The sequence below is a fragment of the Sturnus vulgaris genome, chromosome 3 (genome assembly GCF_052056855.1).
Source record: "Sturnus vulgaris isolate bStuVul1 chromosome 3, bStuVul1.hap1, whole genome shotgun sequence".
Taxonomy (NCBI): Eukaryota; Metazoa; Chordata; class Aves; order Passeriformes; family Sturnidae; genus Sturnus; species Sturnus vulgaris.
This window is the reverse complement of record NC_142245.1, coordinates 2,509,315-2,527,824: the sequence shown is the minus strand read 5'-3', so window position 1 is coordinate 2,527,824 and position 18,510 is coordinate 2,509,315. Positions and strand designations below refer to the sequence as shown.

At 38.8% G+C, this 18,510-nt stretch overlaps 1 protein-coding gene across 8 annotated transcripts in view; it reads left to right on the top strand.

Annotated features, from left to right (window-relative positions):
• PLCB4 (phospholipase C beta 4) overlaps positions 1-18,510 on the top strand; it is a 182,627-nt gene that overhangs the window by 136,626 nt on the left and 27,491 nt on the right. For all 8 annotated transcript variants that reach the window (XM_088162808.1, XM_088162806.1, XM_088162807.1 and 5 more), the window contains 9 exons: positions 1,501-1,642; positions 2,297-2,381; positions 2,614-2,738; positions 4,641-4,692; positions 6,932-7,034; positions 8,648-8,812; positions 11,510-11,714; positions 15,383-15,471; positions 15,863-16,013. In XM_088162808.1, the coding sequence (XP_088018934.1) occupies positions 1,501-1,642; positions 2,297-2,381; positions 2,614-2,738; positions 4,641-4,692; positions 6,932-7,034; positions 8,648-8,812; positions 11,510-11,714; positions 15,383-15,471; positions 15,863-16,013 (1,117 nt within the window). The remainder of the gene's footprint in view (positions 1-1,500; positions 1,643-2,296; positions 2,382-2,613; positions 2,739-4,640; positions 4,693-6,931; positions 7,035-8,647; positions 8,813-11,509; positions 11,715-15,382; positions 15,472-15,862; positions 16,014-18,510) is intronic.

The window sequence follows — 18,510 nt, the reverse complement described above, 5'->3', positions numbered from 1 at the left end:
CCAAGCAAATAATAAAAAAAAAGGCCTGTTTTCTACTAACACAGGGATGTTCTGTTTGGCATATTTTGGGATCAGATCTGTGAACCCTCAATATGCACATTTCTGAAAAGCAGTTGGGTTAAGCCCTGATGATTACCATTAAAATATGGTGTCAGTTTGATTTCACTGGCTGCTGGAAGTTGAATTCAGTCTAAAATGCACATGCAACAATGTGTACCTGGACTCATTCTGCTAACTCAGTAATTGTATGCAGTCAGAAAATTGTGTTCCTTGTGGCTGTAATCTTCTCATACCAAGGCATAAATGGTACCACTTCACATGGTTTTCATTCTTTGAGATGTGTCTGCACTGCCTGGCAGAGGTGCCATAATTGTGGCAAGTTGGGTTCACTTTCCCCTTACTCTCCCATCTCAGGAGTAAATGAGTTGCAGCAGTGTAGGTTCTGTAAATTGCATTTTCCTCCAAGCCCAGAAAGGGCCTGGTGGTGCTTCCTCTTATTGATTATTTCCTGAGTCAAAAATGAGGGAGAACTTCTGACAAACACGAGCTGCAGCCTGAAAAGAAAAAGCAGCACTGCAAGAATGTTTGAATACACTTCATACTTGCCAGCAGAAGATCACTTGTCAGCCTACAATCAGATTTTTTGGTCACTGATTCACTGGCAGGAGAACAACCAAAAATGCATGTGTAGGAGAAATATGATGAATTTGCAGAGATTGCTTAGCTTGACAAAGATTTTTTTAATTTTTTTTTTCATTTCAGTGAAAAGAATGTGTTTCAGACTGGTCTAGAGAAAGGCAAATATTGGACAGGTAGAGCCAATTAAGAAATGCTTCATGATGTGGTTTCTAGCAGATGAGATACTTTTACAAAACTCTGCATTCTGTTATAAATAAAGTGCATATTCATATAGGTGATGGATTCAGGTTTTTATTCAGTTAAAGTGGATAAGAATATGAACTTGGTACTGTGTCTCCTGCTGGTCTTGTGACATCTGTTTGTCCAGTGAAGGCTGTGATTCCTATATTTTGGTTTGCTTCTGTTAGTAAAGATTAATAGTGGAACTTATTTGTGTTTTGATGTTGAGGAAGTTCTACTGAGTGCCAAGTATACAGAGTTTCTATCAGAAAATGCATATTAAATCACAGTTTTTAGAATTTATTTGACAAAGATGGATCATTATTTCCCAGAATTGTTCAGGCTGTGGGAATATTTATCTTTTATCCCAGTGTTATCCTACTAACTTCATGTAATATTTACCCACTGCTTAGGAGCTTTTCTATCATCAGGCCTCTTGTGTGCATCCTGTAACATTGAGAGTCTTATATCAGCAAGAAAATCAATTTTAACTCGTGACACTAAACTTGCACTTTTCTTGTATTAATTTGCACTGGCTTTAACCTTCTGCAGATTTGGTTATAATTTTGTCCCACCTTTGAAAAACCCAACAGCAGTGTTTGCAAACAGAGATGGTGATTGTTCTTTTTAATGTGTTTTCAGGGTTTAGTAACTGTGGAAGATGAACAAGCGTGGATGGCATCTTACAAATATGTAGGTGCCACAACCAATATACATCCATATTTATCAACAATGGTCAACTATGCTCAACCTGTAAAATTTCAAGGTTTCGATGTAGCAGAAGGTAACACAAAAGGTTGAATGAAATACAAGTATTTGCTTAACCTAGGTAGTTTTTTAATCTCTACATTTCCTGAATTTAGAAATAAAGGTGTAAGATTCTTATAGTTTAATGACCATCATCAGTATGTTTGTAGACCTGTTTCCTTGAATGTAAAGCTAGCATGTTATTCCATTAGTCATCCACACGGAGTCACTAAATTACTGGGAGAATATGAAGCTGTTGAGGTTCTATTCCATGGGCCTTTCCCACTGAAATGCTTTTTTTGGTTCACATCTCTCTGCAGTAAGGTGAGCACAACTGTCACAGTGGTCAGCAGTGAGCTGACACTGCACATCAGAAAATTTATCATGTTGGTTTGCTTTATCTACCACATAATGCAGGCTCCGAATAACAATATTGGCCTAAACAAAAAATGAAAATTTTGTTGATTTCCCAGGCAGTGAAACAGAAAAGCCAGTCAGAAATAATGTGAAATTCCTATATGACTATAATTTGATTCTATGAAATTTCTTATCACTATGATTTGATTCCATGAGTAATAGATAATGGGGAAAGAGACCAAAAATTGCCGTGTCCTGCTGTTACAGTGCATGATTTTGAGTTGTGATTCGTCATTACAGAGGTGTTTTAAAATGTTTGTTCTTTTCTTTCTAGAACGTAATATTCACCACAACATGTCCTCTTTCAATGAATCAGTTGGACTGGGGTATTTGAAGACTCATGCCATTGAGTTTGTGAAGTATCCTTTCACCTCCTCATCCCACTTTTCTACCAATCCTAAAATAAACCAGTGCACCTTTCTAGATTTAGTGTTGCACCTCTACAGAGGAAAAGGGGAAGTACCTCATGGAAGGAGAAACAATGAGATTAACATAAGAAGTGTGGTTTGATGTTGAAATACTGAAGATACCAGGACATGACTCTACATTTCTATGATGTTTTTGTTTCATTTTCCTTGATGAATTCTATAGTTACAATAAACGACAAATGAGTCGGATATACCCAAAGGGAGGCCGTGTGGATTCCAGTAATTACATGCCTCAAATTTTCTGGAACGCTGGCTGCCAGATGGTCTCACTGAACTATCAGACCCCAGGTAGGCAACAACGACCAGTGAACCTCAATCCTAAAGAATGGCTTGGGCAGGAACTCTCAAACAGATGCCATGGATTTGCTTCTGGCATTTTTTAAGGAAACAGACATATGGCTAAATAATACAGCGGGGTGGAATTACAGAAGCGTAAGACAAGGAGCAATAAAAAAAGCCATGCACAGAAGGAAAATTCAGTCCTCTTTTATGGAAAAATAATGAAGTACTGCATCTTCTCACAGAAATGGTTTTTATTAATAAAAAGTGTTAATTACAGGGAAATCAATGCTTTCACAAAACACAGCTCTGGCACGGTTGGGTGCATGTCTGCAAAGCAAAGATGGAGTGCACAGATTAAGATGGTAAAAAGTAATGACTGTGTGACAAATGCATTTCTAGACCAGTTACTGTGAAATGTTAGGAGTCATATGCTCAGGAGCAGAGGATGGGGTCTGAGATCCCAGCTGAGAGAATGATGCCAGGGAATGGAAATGCCTCTCCACAGAGTGATCTGAGAGGAGATGCATTGTTCCTGTTCTGTGAAGGTGTGAGTATAACAGGGCAGGCTTTTTGTTGTTTTGATTGGGTTTTTTAATTTATCTAGAAATATCTTCAGTCATATATACCACAGCCCCATTTCCCATTGCCCTTTTCTGCTTCCCCCTCACTGAGTAGTGTCTTTGGTACTGCAGACACTCCTCATGGTCATCCCCTGAGTTCTGTTCTGCAAAGCTGTGCCCCAGTTTCACCAGCTGAGGAAGCAGGAGAGGAGATACACTGCAATATGCTGCTTGTAGAGCACTCCACTGGACATGACAGGGAGGCTGGAGCAGAAATACAAGCCTCACTCTGCTCCCAGCACTGCCTCTGGAATGAGCTCTGCATGTCCTTCCCAACCCCTTTATATTGCAAATTAAGAGTTGTAATTGTCGAAGTGGAAGTGAGCAAGTTTGCTGTATTCCTCTTCTGTGATCCAGCTGTGCTGTTAAGATGAAGATGATTGAGGAAATAAAAGTTACAGCTGCCCAGTAATTCCAGTAACAACTGGGATGGGCATATGACAATATTGTATTTTGTATATAAGAGCACCAACAGAATAAGTTTTGTTCCCTTTGAAGGTATAGTTGGGCAAGAGAAATACCTGTTTTGTGGTTGAACCAGGAGGTTATATTCTCTGCAGGAAAGCATTTCATTTTTTTGAAAGTTCTGGAGAGGGTTGGATGAGAGGAAGGTTGTTACATGTTTATGATGTGTCTTTCTATACAAGTGCTGTAACAATGCACTAACTCACTAAAACTCACACGCTTTTAAGTGTTGAAACTAAGCAGTGCTGCTGTGATCTTTGTGGTTTCTTTGTGTGGTATTTTATTCAACTAAGTCCACAGAAAACCAGTGAGATATGTACCTCACCTTCTTTAAAACATCAGCTACATCAGAGGGAGTTGTATTTCTGATGGAATACATTCTTCAAGGATGTCTCCTCTAGTATATTTTTTATTCTGATGTTATTTTTACTGTTAAAGCTCCTGCATCCCCCTGTTATTCAAAGTGGTCTGCAGAAATGGAGACACTTGTACCATAGATACCAAAAATTCGATGATGGAAATCCCATCCCAGGTGCTTAACATGTCCACAGTTGTTACTTCCCTGCCTGCCAAGTGTGTTTGAATTCAGGGAAGAACTATTTCCTAAGCACAGCATGGACTTCAGTGTGCTTGGTAAAGCTGTTACTCCTGTGAAAAAATATAAAGTTTTCCTGTTGCTTCCTTTTATTTCTTACATGTTTTATATGCATTAAATTAAATTTTAGTTTGAACTTATTATTCTGGAAAAACAGTCTTATTTTATGATCTAGTTCATGATTTGCATTATTCAGCAGGAAAGTTAGTAACTTTTCTCTCTTGGCAGATTTAGCAATGCAGTTGAATCAAGGAAAATTTGAGTACAATGGATCGTGCGGGTGAGTGATATGATTTAAACTGTTGTCACTGTGTAACAGAGTCATTTATTAAGGTTTTAATGACATTTTGTCACTGTGAATTATGTGTTACAAAAGGAAAAGAGGATGCTAGGTGAAGAGTAGAAATTAACAGAGTTCAGGGAGAATTTATCCCCCATATGGAGGGAGGTATTCTAATGAATATGCTTTTAATTATGCCCAGTTTTTAAATGAGATCAAAGAGGATTTGTGTTCCTGTTATGAAGATCATGAATATTGTACACAGTTATTGAAATACATCTCCACCTTCTGTTCTCTGTCTTTCTTTGAAGATATGCCTCAGAATGGAGATTCATTGCACAGTACACAGAATTGCCAAATTTACCTGGACAAGTGGAATCTGAATACCTAGGGAACATATTTTTAATCTGTGTACTCTTAATTGGAGCACAGATTTCACAGAGAATACTGAAGTGTTTCGTCTGAGTTCTTGCTCATGATTTTTGCATGACAAAGGATGTTCAAGTGATGCTGATGGATTTTTCTCAAATGTTGAGCATAGACCTTAATAGGATAGACTGATCATTAGCAGCAGGAGAAAAGGAGAAATTTAATGAATCACAGGAAATGACAGTCCAGAAACACATTAGAATCTGCAAACTCCTCCTGAAAAGGAACTACTCTTTTACTACTGCAGATCTCATTCAGAAATAACATCTGAGTAGATGGAGCTTGGTAAAATTCCTCATTTGCAGAATGGGCACACAGTGCTTGGCCATTCCATGTCTTTGTTGCAGTTGTGAGCATTCCAAAAGAGCCTCTTGGCTTTGACAAAGGTGCAGTCTCTGTAATTGCAATCAAAATAACAAGAATAGAAGAAAACCAAAAGCTTTCTTATGGCAGAGTTTGGTTCCTTTCTTGTTGGACCCACCAGCTTAGTAAAAGAGTACCTGCTTACTTTTGGCAAATCCTCTGAAGGACAGGCAAAATGGTCAACTAAATTCCTGAATTCTTACATCAATTTTTTTATAATAATGTAGTGGTAATGCGTGGTAATATTTTGATATCCATTATAAATGTAGTGGTGTTTCAGTCACAGAAAGGAAATGATAGACTGAACATTTTCCTTCTGCCTGTATTCTTCTTTTCTCAGACTTGCAGCTTTCATGCTGATGAAACAAAGTCATTTCAGCATTTTTTATTCCAGCAGGCTGGAAATAGAGGCTAAGGATAGTTAGTTCTCTTCTGCCCCAACCTACTTAAAATTAACGAAATATTAAGAAATCATTATTCTAATGGAAGAAAAAGGAGTAATATTACTTTAAAACAGAAACCATGTTATTTAAAAATTGTGAAAACACTGACATTCTTTCCACTGGAATTTTTCTAGCATTTTTTATCTCTAAATTCTGTCCAGGTCTTTATAATATTGTGTACCAGTGATTCACTAGAGAGACTAAGGGTGGATAAAAATTAATCTTCCAGCAGCTTTGTCTGTCAGGGTTGCAGAAATAGCAAGATTTTTCTGGTTCCACATTTTCTTCAGTGGAGAGAATGTCTGTAACACGCAGCTTTTCTGCAGTGATCAACTGCTGTTTCAGTTTGATGACAGAATCTTTGGGTTTTGGTGCATCAGAGCACATATTGGCTTCATTGATATGTTGATCCAGTGTGAGGTCCTCAGGGAGGTATTGTGAGTGTTATTGTGGTGGTACCTTTCATGCTGCTATAATTAACAATCTGTCAGCACTGACATTATCAGTTGTTTCCCCCAAGGTTTCGTAACCACAGTGAACAAATTAGCTTCAAGCTGAAATTTAGTGTGTGAGTCTTGAACTCTAAGGAACTGCTTCATTTGGAAAAATAAAATTGAAAAATCCCTCTGTGCTTTTCCAAAGTGGTAAAGTATTAAAACAAAGGAGAACAGCTGTGTTTTATTATATGGTATATTTAAACTGTGTTATTCAGTTGTTTTGAAATATCCTTGATTATATTACATATATTTTTATCTTAAAATCCCAGATTGATTTCATCTCTCACTAGCTGGTAATTCAAAATGAAAATTAATATTTATCTGTGCTCCAGACAGCAGTAATACTTTCTTTTACTTCCTCACACTTGCAGCTGGAATAAGTCTGTATTTCACAGTGTTTTAGGAGAGCTCTTTGTTTAAAGGCAGAACATCCATTTCACATGTATTTAATACAGTCTTAATTTCCAATCAAGAATAATTTTCTATTTTTTTTTCCCTTGAAATAAGGTATCTACTAAAGCCAGATTTCATGAGACGACCAGACAGGACGTTTGACCCGTTCTCTGAAACTCCTGTAGATGGTGTTATTGCTGCAACGTGTTCTGTGCAGGTAAAACAGCAACACACAGCTGGCATCACATCCAAAAGCACATTTAAAATCACCAGAAATAGGATATATAGTAAATGTCCTTGAGTTGGGTAGATTTCAGCAAATTGTTTCCTTTTTTAAAATTTGTTTTTTAAATTGCTGGCTAAGATGCCTTTGTTTACTTGATCTGAGTGGAATATGATAGAATTAGAAATTATATGTTATTATTGTCATATTGTAACAGCCTTTTCATGGTATTTTTGGAATACATGAGTCCATGCAAATGGATAAAGGAGTGAAATCCATTCCCATGTACAATATGAAATTGTACAACATCACTTGTCACCACAGAGCAGGGAGGAATCTGGGTGCACATGGACAGGATGTTTCCAAAATAAAATGAGAAAAATGTTTGATGTGAGGCAGGCCCTTATGTTGGAGTTATCTGTGAGTAACAAAGTCCATAAAACTCCTGTTGTAGTTCTAAAGCATGGTTAGGTGCCAGGTTCTGGAAGGAGACTGATGATTGTAAAAATTGTTTTGTGAGCAAAAGACTTCAGCTTCCATTTAGCATTTTCCATGTTCTGCATTGAAATTTCACACCATCGATGGCCAAGCATTCCTCATGCATTCTAGAAACTGAATTAAGTCCCATTTGCACCTCTAGAAGAATAAACATGCATGATTTTTTAATGTTGTTTTTCTTATTGGTAATCAAAGCACAGTCCCTCCAAGAAGGAAGTGGGGTCAGATCGTTTCCTAGGTCATGTATTTTGACAGTTACTTTTCTTTTGTGACTAAAATTAGTATAAAATTCCATACAAATTTTGTAATTAAGGAGTTGAGAGAAGCAAAAGCCAGCAATGATACCCCTTATCTACATAACTTTTCAGATCTATTATCCAGAGTGTTCCCTGGAAAGATGTTAGGTCATGGAAACAAAAGAATTTGGAATGAGCTTAGGTCTCTGAAGTTATGTTTCAGTTTTTTTCTTCCCTCCTTTACTGTAGTAATGAAAACATTAGCTATGTTTTTAAGTAATAGATCATCTTGATGAAATAAAATTTTTCCCTGGAGTAATTGCCTGCTGTGGCTTGATTAATCTTGACTTGGAGTGAAATGGCAACAAATCTTCATATGTATAATGATACAGAGGAATGGTGTAGGATTTTGGGGTTTTTTACTTTCCAGACACATAATATGGAGTCAAATTGACACATGATTAGTTTCAAACCTTCTCCTAAGTGAAAGCAGAGCAATAGTTTCCTTTTACCTCTCGTGGTCAAGGTGTATCATAGAAAAAAGTGCTTCTGAACAGGATGTCTGAAGTTGTGGAATAGCAATGCCAACTCTGTATGGAACGGAATGGAACAACCAGTGAATACATCTGTGAGACACTGGCTGGTTGGGATGACTGACAACTGGTAATACCATAGCACAGTCATTTCAGGTGAAGGTTATATTTATATATCTGATCACAAAAGCTTTTCTAAAGAGGTGCTGTTTGAAATATCCCATTTTCACATGAGGAACTAAACACAACCATTTTTCAGAGTGGTGCCAGTAAAAAATGACCACTATTTCTGCTATCCTCCCTTTGTATTGCTTTTCCTCACTCTGTTGCTGTGTTGCAGGTGATATCTGGCCAGTTCTTGTCAGACAAGAAGATTGGGACATATGTGGAGGTGGATATGTACGGGCTGCCCACGGACACGATCCGCAAGGAGTTCCGCACGCGCATGGTGATGAACAACGGCCTGAACCCTGTTTACAACGAGGAGTCCTTTGTCTTCAGGAAGGTAGGATGTGGGGTCTCTGCAAAGCTGTGCTTGTGCCCATGAGCTTCCCTGCCCTCCTGAGCCTGCCCTCCCTGCTTCAGCCTGACTGCTCACACCGATGGATGAGTGCTGCTCCCATGGAAAAGGGTTTGTAGGGCCCCCTGTTTACTGCAGTAAACAATGTAAAGCTGAAATCAGCTTTCAGGAGGCTGCTTGGTTTTGGTTTGTTTTTTTTTTTTTTTTAATTTTGCTTTGGTTTTATTTTTCTAATGGATAACCTCTGTAGCTATCACATGATTTTTTTTGTTGTTGTTTTTGTTTCCATTTGGCTTTTTCCTCCCCTTTGCTTCCTCCTCCCACTTGGAGGTAGCCACCTCCTCTGTGACCATGCCTGTGTTCAAGGTATGCAGTCTGCTCAGAATGAGCCCCGCTGGTGGACACCATCATTCCCTGGAGATTTCTTCTTCCCTGCCCTGGCAGTGGCTGCTATCTTGCACTGTTCCTTCAGCCCAGAGGGCAGGTGAGATGCTGCATCCAAAGCTAAGGTCAATGTCATTACATGGAAAAGTTGAAAGGGTGCTGTGTTCCGCAGGCGTGTTGCCAGCTCCCTCCTTCAGTAGTCCATGTGCATCATGTACCTTTTTCTTTTTTTTTTTCTCCAATACCAAAATAAAAACAACCCTTTTTTTCTTAGCATGGGGGATTTAAAGAGAGACACCATTTGTTCGTGCTCAGTTTTTATCTCTTGGTCTTTATATATATATGATACACATATATATATATTTTTTTTAATTTAATTTTTCTTCTGTTGCCTGGAGTTTCATCCAGACTACATGTGTTACAGTGTTGTCTTTGATAACATCTGTTTTGCTTACACCTGTTTTGTTGTCATGCAAAATCGTTGCTCTTTTATTCCAAAGTTCAGACTTTGCCGAGCGGTGATAACTCTTCACACTTGGGTATTTTACCCACTAAATCCGCTTTCTTGACAATATAGCCAGTTTTTAATAGAAATTTAGTTGATGCAAGAGTTTTTTCTGAACTCATATTCTGGAATGAATGTGATTTCAAGTGCTTTTCTCTGTGTGCGAGGAGGCACAGGGAAGATGCTTATGGACCAGCAATTCTGCTGGCCATATGACCAGCATGTGCTGCTGTCTGATTTCTTACATCAAAAGGGCCATAAATTCCAGGGTGCACCCCTGTGCAACCTGTGTGTTGAGACATGGGTACAGAGGCTGAGGTCAATATTTCTCATTACTACTCTTCAGTGAGCAATCCCATGGTCACACGTTCTCTTGAACTCTCAGGTCAGCCAAGAGATTATTTTTCTTTGCTTCAGGCCCTTATCATAGCTTAGCAATGTAATCAGCATACACTGAAGATCAAGCAGGTGAGTGGCAGGAGCACAGCAGGAAGGATTCCTGTGGCTGGAGATACTGAAGGCATGGGGTGCACAGTGCTAAAACATCATGAGAGGGTGGAAGTGCCTACCAGGATACCACAAACAAATTAATAGAGAGGGAACAATAAACTTAGTCCTTACTTCTGCTGCCTGGCAAATCTATGTCAAAGACCATCATGTAATGAAAGATGTGCTGATCTGTGACCTGTAGGGGAGAGATCTTACCTGCCCTGTTGGGGTTGCAGTGTTCTCCTCAGGCTGATGCTTAACCCTTCACAGTTGTTCTCAGGTACCGTGTTTGATTGTTCTTCTGTCATGTTTTCTCGTTTTTATTTTAATTAAAATAAAGTTTCAGTCATTCTAACCTGGGTTCTGTGTTGTCCCTCTGTTGTGTAAGGGGAGGAGGGAGTAGTGTTGGTGGTGACCTGTGCTGGGAGTACTAAGCTGTGGTTGAGTAGAGCAGGAATCCATGAACTGCTCACATGGGTTCAAAAGCAGCCTTTATTTTGTGCCTCCAAGACTGAAAATGGAAGTGGCAGGTGGAAAGTCTGAGGGAGAAGGCAGACACAATTTACTGAGGTCTTCCCTTTTATCCCACAGGCACTGGTGAATAGCACCAGGTAGGGAAGGAGTGGGAAGTCTTTCCTGGTGTATGGTTGTGGTGGGCTGGCAGAGGAGCTGCACCTCTGTCAGTCTGCCTCCTCCTCACTGCTCCATGCACAGAGGCAGCACCGGGGATCTCTTTGTTCCTGTCCTGGTCAGCCCAGTGGGGACTGACAGATGCAGGAGGCTGCAGCATACCTGCTCCCATGCATGCCTTGAAGCCCCATGTCCTGAGTGCAGCACACCCACCTCTGCTGGCAGCACAGCATTTCAGCAGCTCAGACTCCCCATCAGCCTGTGCTTGCACTCTCCCTGCCTTTTTGGATGCATCCCAAATCCCATCTTTCTGTCATAATTCCTCCTGATCCAGCACTACCTGCCCTTTGATTGCTGCTGTATCTGTCATTTCCCATGCAGTATTTACCTGCCTTCTTATCACTGTCACCAGTCTTCAGTAATGAAAAATAAACATACAAAATATTTAGCTGGTGTAACTGTGAGCTGCAGGATTTACATAATCTGAAATCTACCCGTTATTAAGGGTGAAAAAAGCTTTTCTAGGAAAGATTAATTTTGGAAGCTGGGGTTTGCAGGGAATGACCTGATCTTACAGTGATAATAATTTCTGGCATCCAAAGTTCACACATGGGAGGCGGGGAGGGAGCCACTGTATCAATGCCATTGAATGTCTGCATTTTGTGATTTTCCAGGTTATCCTCCCTGATCTTGCTGTCCTGAGAATAGCAGTGTATGATGACAATAATAAGCTGATTGGTCAGAGGATTCTGCCTCTGGATGGGCTGCAAGCAGGTTACAGACACATTTCCCTTCGGAATGAGGGCAACAAACCACTCTCTCTTCCCACGGTTTTCTGCAACATTGTGCTTAAAACATACGTGCCTGATGGTTTTGGAGGTGAGCTAAGCCTTTATCTCAGTGTGCTGTGGCTCTTGAGTGTTGGTGTGCAAGTCCTGAAGTGCTTCAGTGTCACTGTGCCAGCCAAAGCACACACACAGTGCTGGAGGATGGAAAGATTGAGTATCTTAACTCCTTGGAATCTCTGGATGTTGAGTTAAGAAATCTGCTTTTTGACCAAGTGCCTGCCTCAGTGTTATGATAAAAGCATGTATGTGAAAAATAAGCTACTACTACTCTGCTCAATTTGGTTTTCTGTGTGGACTATTTAGAAAGAGTATTTTTTTTTATTACATATTGTCTGACATAAATATCTGTAAGGTTAGGATGTACTTTATCTATACTGGTTGGCCTATAAGTATAAAAAATATATGCAGAAACATGTTTTTTTTCAAATAAAACCAGTTCTTTATTCTTGGAAATACTGGCTTATTTTTGGAAATTTAGCATCCAGAACTTCTCTGCATTTTTCTCTCCTGATTTTACATGTTTTTAGTGTGGTTTTAAATTGTGTTTGGGTTCTCAGGAAAGTTATTTTAATATGTGAGCCATTTCCATGATCAGGTTGGCAGAACTGTGGTCATTTATGCTGAGCAGTGGCAAATTGCCACATGTGTGTGGGAACAAAGAGCTGAAAATAATCATTACACCACTAAAATCAGTGTAAATGCATGAGTTCCCACTGAGGGAAAGGGCTTCTTCACCCGAGATGAAATTTGCCTGTACATTGGACAATGCATAAACCATTTAAAACTGTAAAATAGGAATTGCACAAAATGTTGGTGCTCTGACTCTGCAGCAATTACCTTAGGAGTTACTGGTGAAAGATTATTCATCAAACCAGTTTTTTTTTTTCTTCACAAAACCTATTTCAAACTGGAGGAAGGGAAGGTCAACCTAACCTATCTTCAAGTCTGTGTTGGCTGGTGCTTATCCAGACTTTAAAAAATTGTCAGGCTGAGACTTCAGTAACAATATTTCATGGAGAGAAAGTGGTACAGAAGCATTGTGTTGTTCACATGTGAAATCCTGGTTTCTGGCAAGTCAGCTGGAGTTTTGCCACAGGTCTTGGAGCACCACCATGCCATTATGCACCACTTTTCATCCCCAGTATTTCACTGCAGGGACTTTGTCTCAAGAGAAATGTAAGCTTCTGCTTAAACCTGAGATTCTCAAGGGTAATTGAAGCATCAATCTAAGAGACATGTTTAAGTGTGTCCTTTAATTCTTACCTGAACTGAAGCTTTTGACAGTAAATTACTCAGTTAAAGTCTTTGCTCAGCTAAGGACGTGCTTCTGATTTGGGATTGATGTTTTATGATACCAGACTTTTTCTAAGAATAGAATTTAAACTTAGCACTGAGCTCGATGTGGCTTGAGCTGCTGAGTGTGCTGGACCCATAAGGAGAAAAGATTTGTTTATTTTATTTTTTAAACTGCATTCTGCACATGCAGACGTGAAAGACTTGTTTTTCAAAGAGAATTTCAACACCAGTTTAGAATTTGCAAATAGTGTGCTACGCTGTCAGCAGTGCTGTAGATGGTTTATTTGATAGGGATAGGAAAGTAACAATAAGTTACTAAGTAACAATATTGTTACAGTAAAATGCTACTAGAATGGGAGGACTGGTTGTTGTAGTTTGCTGTCAGCAGTGGCAAAACCAGACTCCATAATTAAATGAGTTCAATTATAGTTCTCCTCTCCCTTCCCAGATAGGCTGGATGTGCCTCATGTATCTTCCTTGTTGATATAGAACAGCAGCATGAGGAACAACTGGGAAATCACTTCTGACACTCAGGTGGAATCATTAGTATTCTGCTGGCATGTGGCTTTTAATTACTTATCATCTGCAGTGAACTTCTCATTGTTTTGTGAGCTATCATTAGGATCTCCATGGTTGTTTTAGCAAACCTGTAGGAAGGTAGAGCTCAAGTCAGTAGCTGCCTACTTTCTTTTTTCTTTCTTTTTTGTTTTTTTAACCTATATGAGTAAGATTTTAAAATGTGCCCTGAATAATAACTCGAACGGGTGATGCATTGTAGGCTTTAAAAGGTGCGTGTTTCTCTTTTTTTATTTTATAGCTGTGTAATTTCTTGTGGTTTATTTGCATCAGCCTCTCTGTTCCCAAAAAAACCACAATAATGGCACAAATTGATGCAAATGAAGCAGCATTCTCCAAAGAGAAGCTTCTATTATAGAAATCTGCTGTGAGTAAGTCTAGCTGCTTAGGTTAGTGCTTGGTGCCCTCTGTAAAGTACTCTTCCTGTGATTCTCAGGGTTTTATATTTAATTGCAGTTCTCCCACAAAATGCTGCTCCCCACTGCCAGCTCACCTCCCTGGGGACAAAGGGGAGCATAAGCAGAGGACAAATGACAACGTGAGAGGCAGGGATGAGTCACCTCCCCCTCAGAAGTGCTGAGCCTTTGGTGATGTGCTTGTGTGGTTCCTTACACAATCCACAGAGGTGCTGCTCTCCCAAACACATTAGTCATTTTTACCTAGAAGCTCGTGATAATCAGGTTCAATTTTCAAGTGACGCATTGTGCTGGCAGGGTAGCCCTGAGTTTTCATTGAAAAGTGCGTGCCAAGGACAAAAAAGACATCCTTAATGAGGTAGAGAGAGAGGAGAAACAGTGGGTGCTGAGCCACAATCCATTGCCATGGCTAAAAATAAATTCTACATGGCTTTTGTGTATGTGAAATAAGTTTCAGAAGACATCAATGTGTCACAGCAGTTATTGGAGATGACCTATTTGTGTAGATAAACAGATCTCAAGGGTAATGCTAAGTGTTTAATACAACTTTTGTGGCAATTGGAGACCTTTCTGTGCTGTGGCTTCAGAGGAACATTCTACAGAACAACTCAGGTTGGGAGAGAGATGATACAGCCCAGCCCTTATTTGAACAAGAAGTTTCTTGCCAAACCTTTTGATGGGTTGGATATTTTCTTTTATTTTTTTTTTTTTTTTTTTGCCTGTTGGAGTTAAGCACAGAAAGATTTGATATGCAGGTAAAAAAAAATTCCTGGGACTTTGTCATCCTGTAAACGTGTGCTTGCACATTTATCACTGCATATGGAAAACAGATTCAGTAATCTGTCTGGTAGCCAGGGCTGTGATACCACTGGTGGTACTGTGTCATGTGCAAGATTCAGATGTTGGTCATTCCTAGAAAAGCCATTTCACAGCCTCACATGTCCCAGACATGGAATATCACAAAGGCTGCTGAAAGTAGATTTAACTCATTGCTTTAATCCACCTGAAACTGCTCTTTAGCTAGGAAGTACAATGGCATTTTCTGCAATTCTCTGCAGTCCCAAGTCAGTCAACACCCCTCAAGCAAGGGACAAAGTCAGTGCTTTGTGGCTCAGGAGATCCCATCCTGGTCTTCAATTCTACAGTCATTAACTGGGAGGAAGATAGAGCAGTCTGGGTTTTTCCTAGATAAGGTATCTGGATTAATACCACACTTGGTGCATTTTGAATTGTTCCATGTTCCAGGTGCTGTGGAAATAAGCACTTCCAGCCCTGCCAAATTCACCACAGGACTGGACTCTTGTTGCAAGCCATGTCTCATAATAACAGGGCTAGAATAAAATATTTGTAAAATACTAATTTCCAGATGTTTCCAAAGCTCACAAAAAGTTGATTTTTTTTTCCTTTATAGATATTGTGGATGCTTTATCAGATCCAAAGAAATTTTTGTCTATCACAGAAAAAAGAGCAGACCAAATGAGAGCTATGGGTATTGAAACTGTAAGTAGAATCAATGACAAACACAACCCACTTATGTCCATGATTCATTCTTTATTTAATGTAAACTGGTACCTCTCCAATCAATGCACCTTATCATTTCTCATTTTCAAATATAAGCTTCTTTGTCTGGCTTATGTCATTTACTTAAACACTCACTGGCTTTTCATGGATCACATTAATACATCTTTTAGGAGGAGAGATTTTAATAAATGGGGACAGAGTTGTATTTTAGTAAGTAGCTATTTGAAATAGGTTACAAATGCTTTACTATAGTGTTGTTTGAAAATATGTTGCAATTTTCTTATGTTTAAAGTTAGCCAGCTCAGAAACCTTCCCAACCTTTTACATTACAGGTAAAAGAACAATCAAATTATTGTGATGTTTCTTTCAGAGTGATATAGCTGATGTACCAAATGACACTTCAAAGAATGACAGAAAAGGAAAAGCCAATAATCCCAAAGCCAATGTGACACCTCAGAGCAGCTCTGAGCTTCGACCAAGCACCACTGCAGGCTTTGGGTCTGGGACTGATGCTAAGAAAGGTACACAAAAATCACTGCCTCTGTTCTGAAGTGATTCAGAAAGTCACAGAGAAACACTCATTACTCAAGTTTAATTTTGGAGTTACATTCATTCTTTTCATTTTGCCACTGGGAGTTGTCTTTGTCTAATTGCAAATTAATTTTGTGTATTACTAAAATGACTGTATAAAAGTAATGCAGCTTTATTTTACAAAGTGACTTCTTTGTGTAGCTGTATAGCTGTGGTATACAGCTATATTTTTTTAAAATGTATGTGTGCATATTATAAACAGAACCTGCATGGCTCTGGGAATAGTTTACTAGTAAAGATTCCTGGAGGAGTGCCAATAGGAGTGACTATTATTACATAGTCCACAGAAACTCTTCTGCTTTTTTTCTCCCCTCACAAATCCCCTGGCAGGGTTGCAGATTTAAGTAATTAAAGGTATTTAGAATTCACTGGATTCCGTAGAGATTTCCCAACAATTAGAAATGTTTTTACAATGTGGTTTTACTCTGAATAGTGATTATGGAAATGGCATGTTTATTGTAAAAAAAAACAAAATTAAATGTGCTCATTTATAAGTGAATATTTTTTCCTAACTCATCACCGTTCACTCTACAAAGTGATTTTATGCAGTTAAATGGGATTATTTGTTTCTCCCATATCATCACAGGTAATGAAGATCAAATGAGAAAACAAATTTGTACAGCTGAATGAAAGACAATAAATATTTCTGTTAATAGGCCACAAGAATTAGAATGTGGCTCCCTCACTTATCCACCTTGGCCCAAAGGTATTGACAGCAGGGAAAAGGAGCACAGAGAGCTCTTCTCAAATTTAAGCACACGTGGCTCAGTACACACTTGTGAACCCTTGAGAGCCCAAATGCCATTTCTCTGCAGTCACTTTTGGCAATGAATCAAAGCTTCAGGTTGGCTCTGGCACCTGAACTCTTTCAAAAGTTCTTCCCTGGCATAAACCCCAGGTCACTTTATGCAGTGAGATGTTTTCACATTTCATGCACAAGTGTTACTTTTATTGTGCATTAATTAAGCATTAAATTTGCTGAGGTTGACAACTGATTGCTACTGGCCATGGAGTCAGACCTGGACAACTAAGGAAATGTTCTATGTAGTGGTTCTATGTAGTAAATATTTTAAAATAAAATCCTGAGGAAGTCTATTTAGAAACCCAGTAGCCTGATGCAGGCCTGCTTCAATCTGAGGTTTTAGTATTTAACACTTTCCTGACTGCAATTTTTTATTTGCATGTTAAAATAGAGCTGCTCATTTTTATCTCCCATGTAATGACCCTTATTTTGTATTTCTTATCTCTATGATTTACTAAGGTCTGAATAATTCTACCACTCTTAAAATACACGACTCATCTTGCTGTTAGAAATTACATGTGCAGCAAAATGGGGGAAGCTTTCAAATGCACAAGAATATGGGGTTTTTTTGGCCTCAGATTTTCAGTAAGAGTTAAATCACTTGTGTTTTTGAAACCTTCAGCCTCTATCTGTGCCTACATCTGCTCCTGTCTCATTTACTAGACGAATGTTGATACTTTATACTTGAACAGAGTCTCATAATTCTAAGAAAAGAAAAAATTCATATTCCCTAAGGAGATTGCCTACCTCTCCTCCCCTCCTCTTTTTTTTTTCTTCTACAACGTCTGAGCATTTTCCAGTTAAATTCACCTTAAAAGCCAGGAAGTCCTTTTCAAGGCAAAGGAAATCTTATCATCCACAGAGCAGTTAACTAAATACATTTGCAATGTATTTATACACAGGCAAACATTTCTGTGTGAAACCTTAGAAAAAACTAAAAATTACAACTCTCATGACATTTTATTGACTTTTTATTAACACTTACATATAGGATGTGCTGAGTTGTTTGTAATGTCACAAAGCATTTATTAAAGCATAAACATTAAATGAGATCAGGTTTTGTTTGCATTGCAATTAAAGTGATCAAAACATTTTCATTCATCTACATAGTACTGTTAGTCTTGTGTGATAGAAATTTCATTAGAATATTCACTACTTTTGGTTTTCTGTTTCTCCTTTAGTCTTGGAGCACATTTCTGTTCCTTTTCCCATAGCCTGCTATTAAGCAAAATGTAAATTTTATTTTTGTTACCACCCAGACTGCAAGTTAATTTTCCTTCCCTCCTGTGTTTTAACCTGAGGAGAAGCACACCTAGCCTCAGTTTTGTAGTCATGTAGAACCCAACCCAAGAAACCTCCCCAGTGGAAGAAGTGGTGCCAAAGCAATCTCCAGCTGGGGACCAAAATTCTGAAGTTGTTTTAATATTCATAAATGGTTTGCTGTGTTTGCAGAAAGGAGCTTTTTTCAATTCTTAGATTGCTGTGTTTTGACACTTCAGTCCAGAACCATAAGAGATAAAAATACATTCATTGATTCAATTCTTTTTCCACAAAACAATTGAGGAGTGCATGGGAAAAGGAAATTACTGTATCTTAGCTATATCTTGATGAATAATTTTCTTATC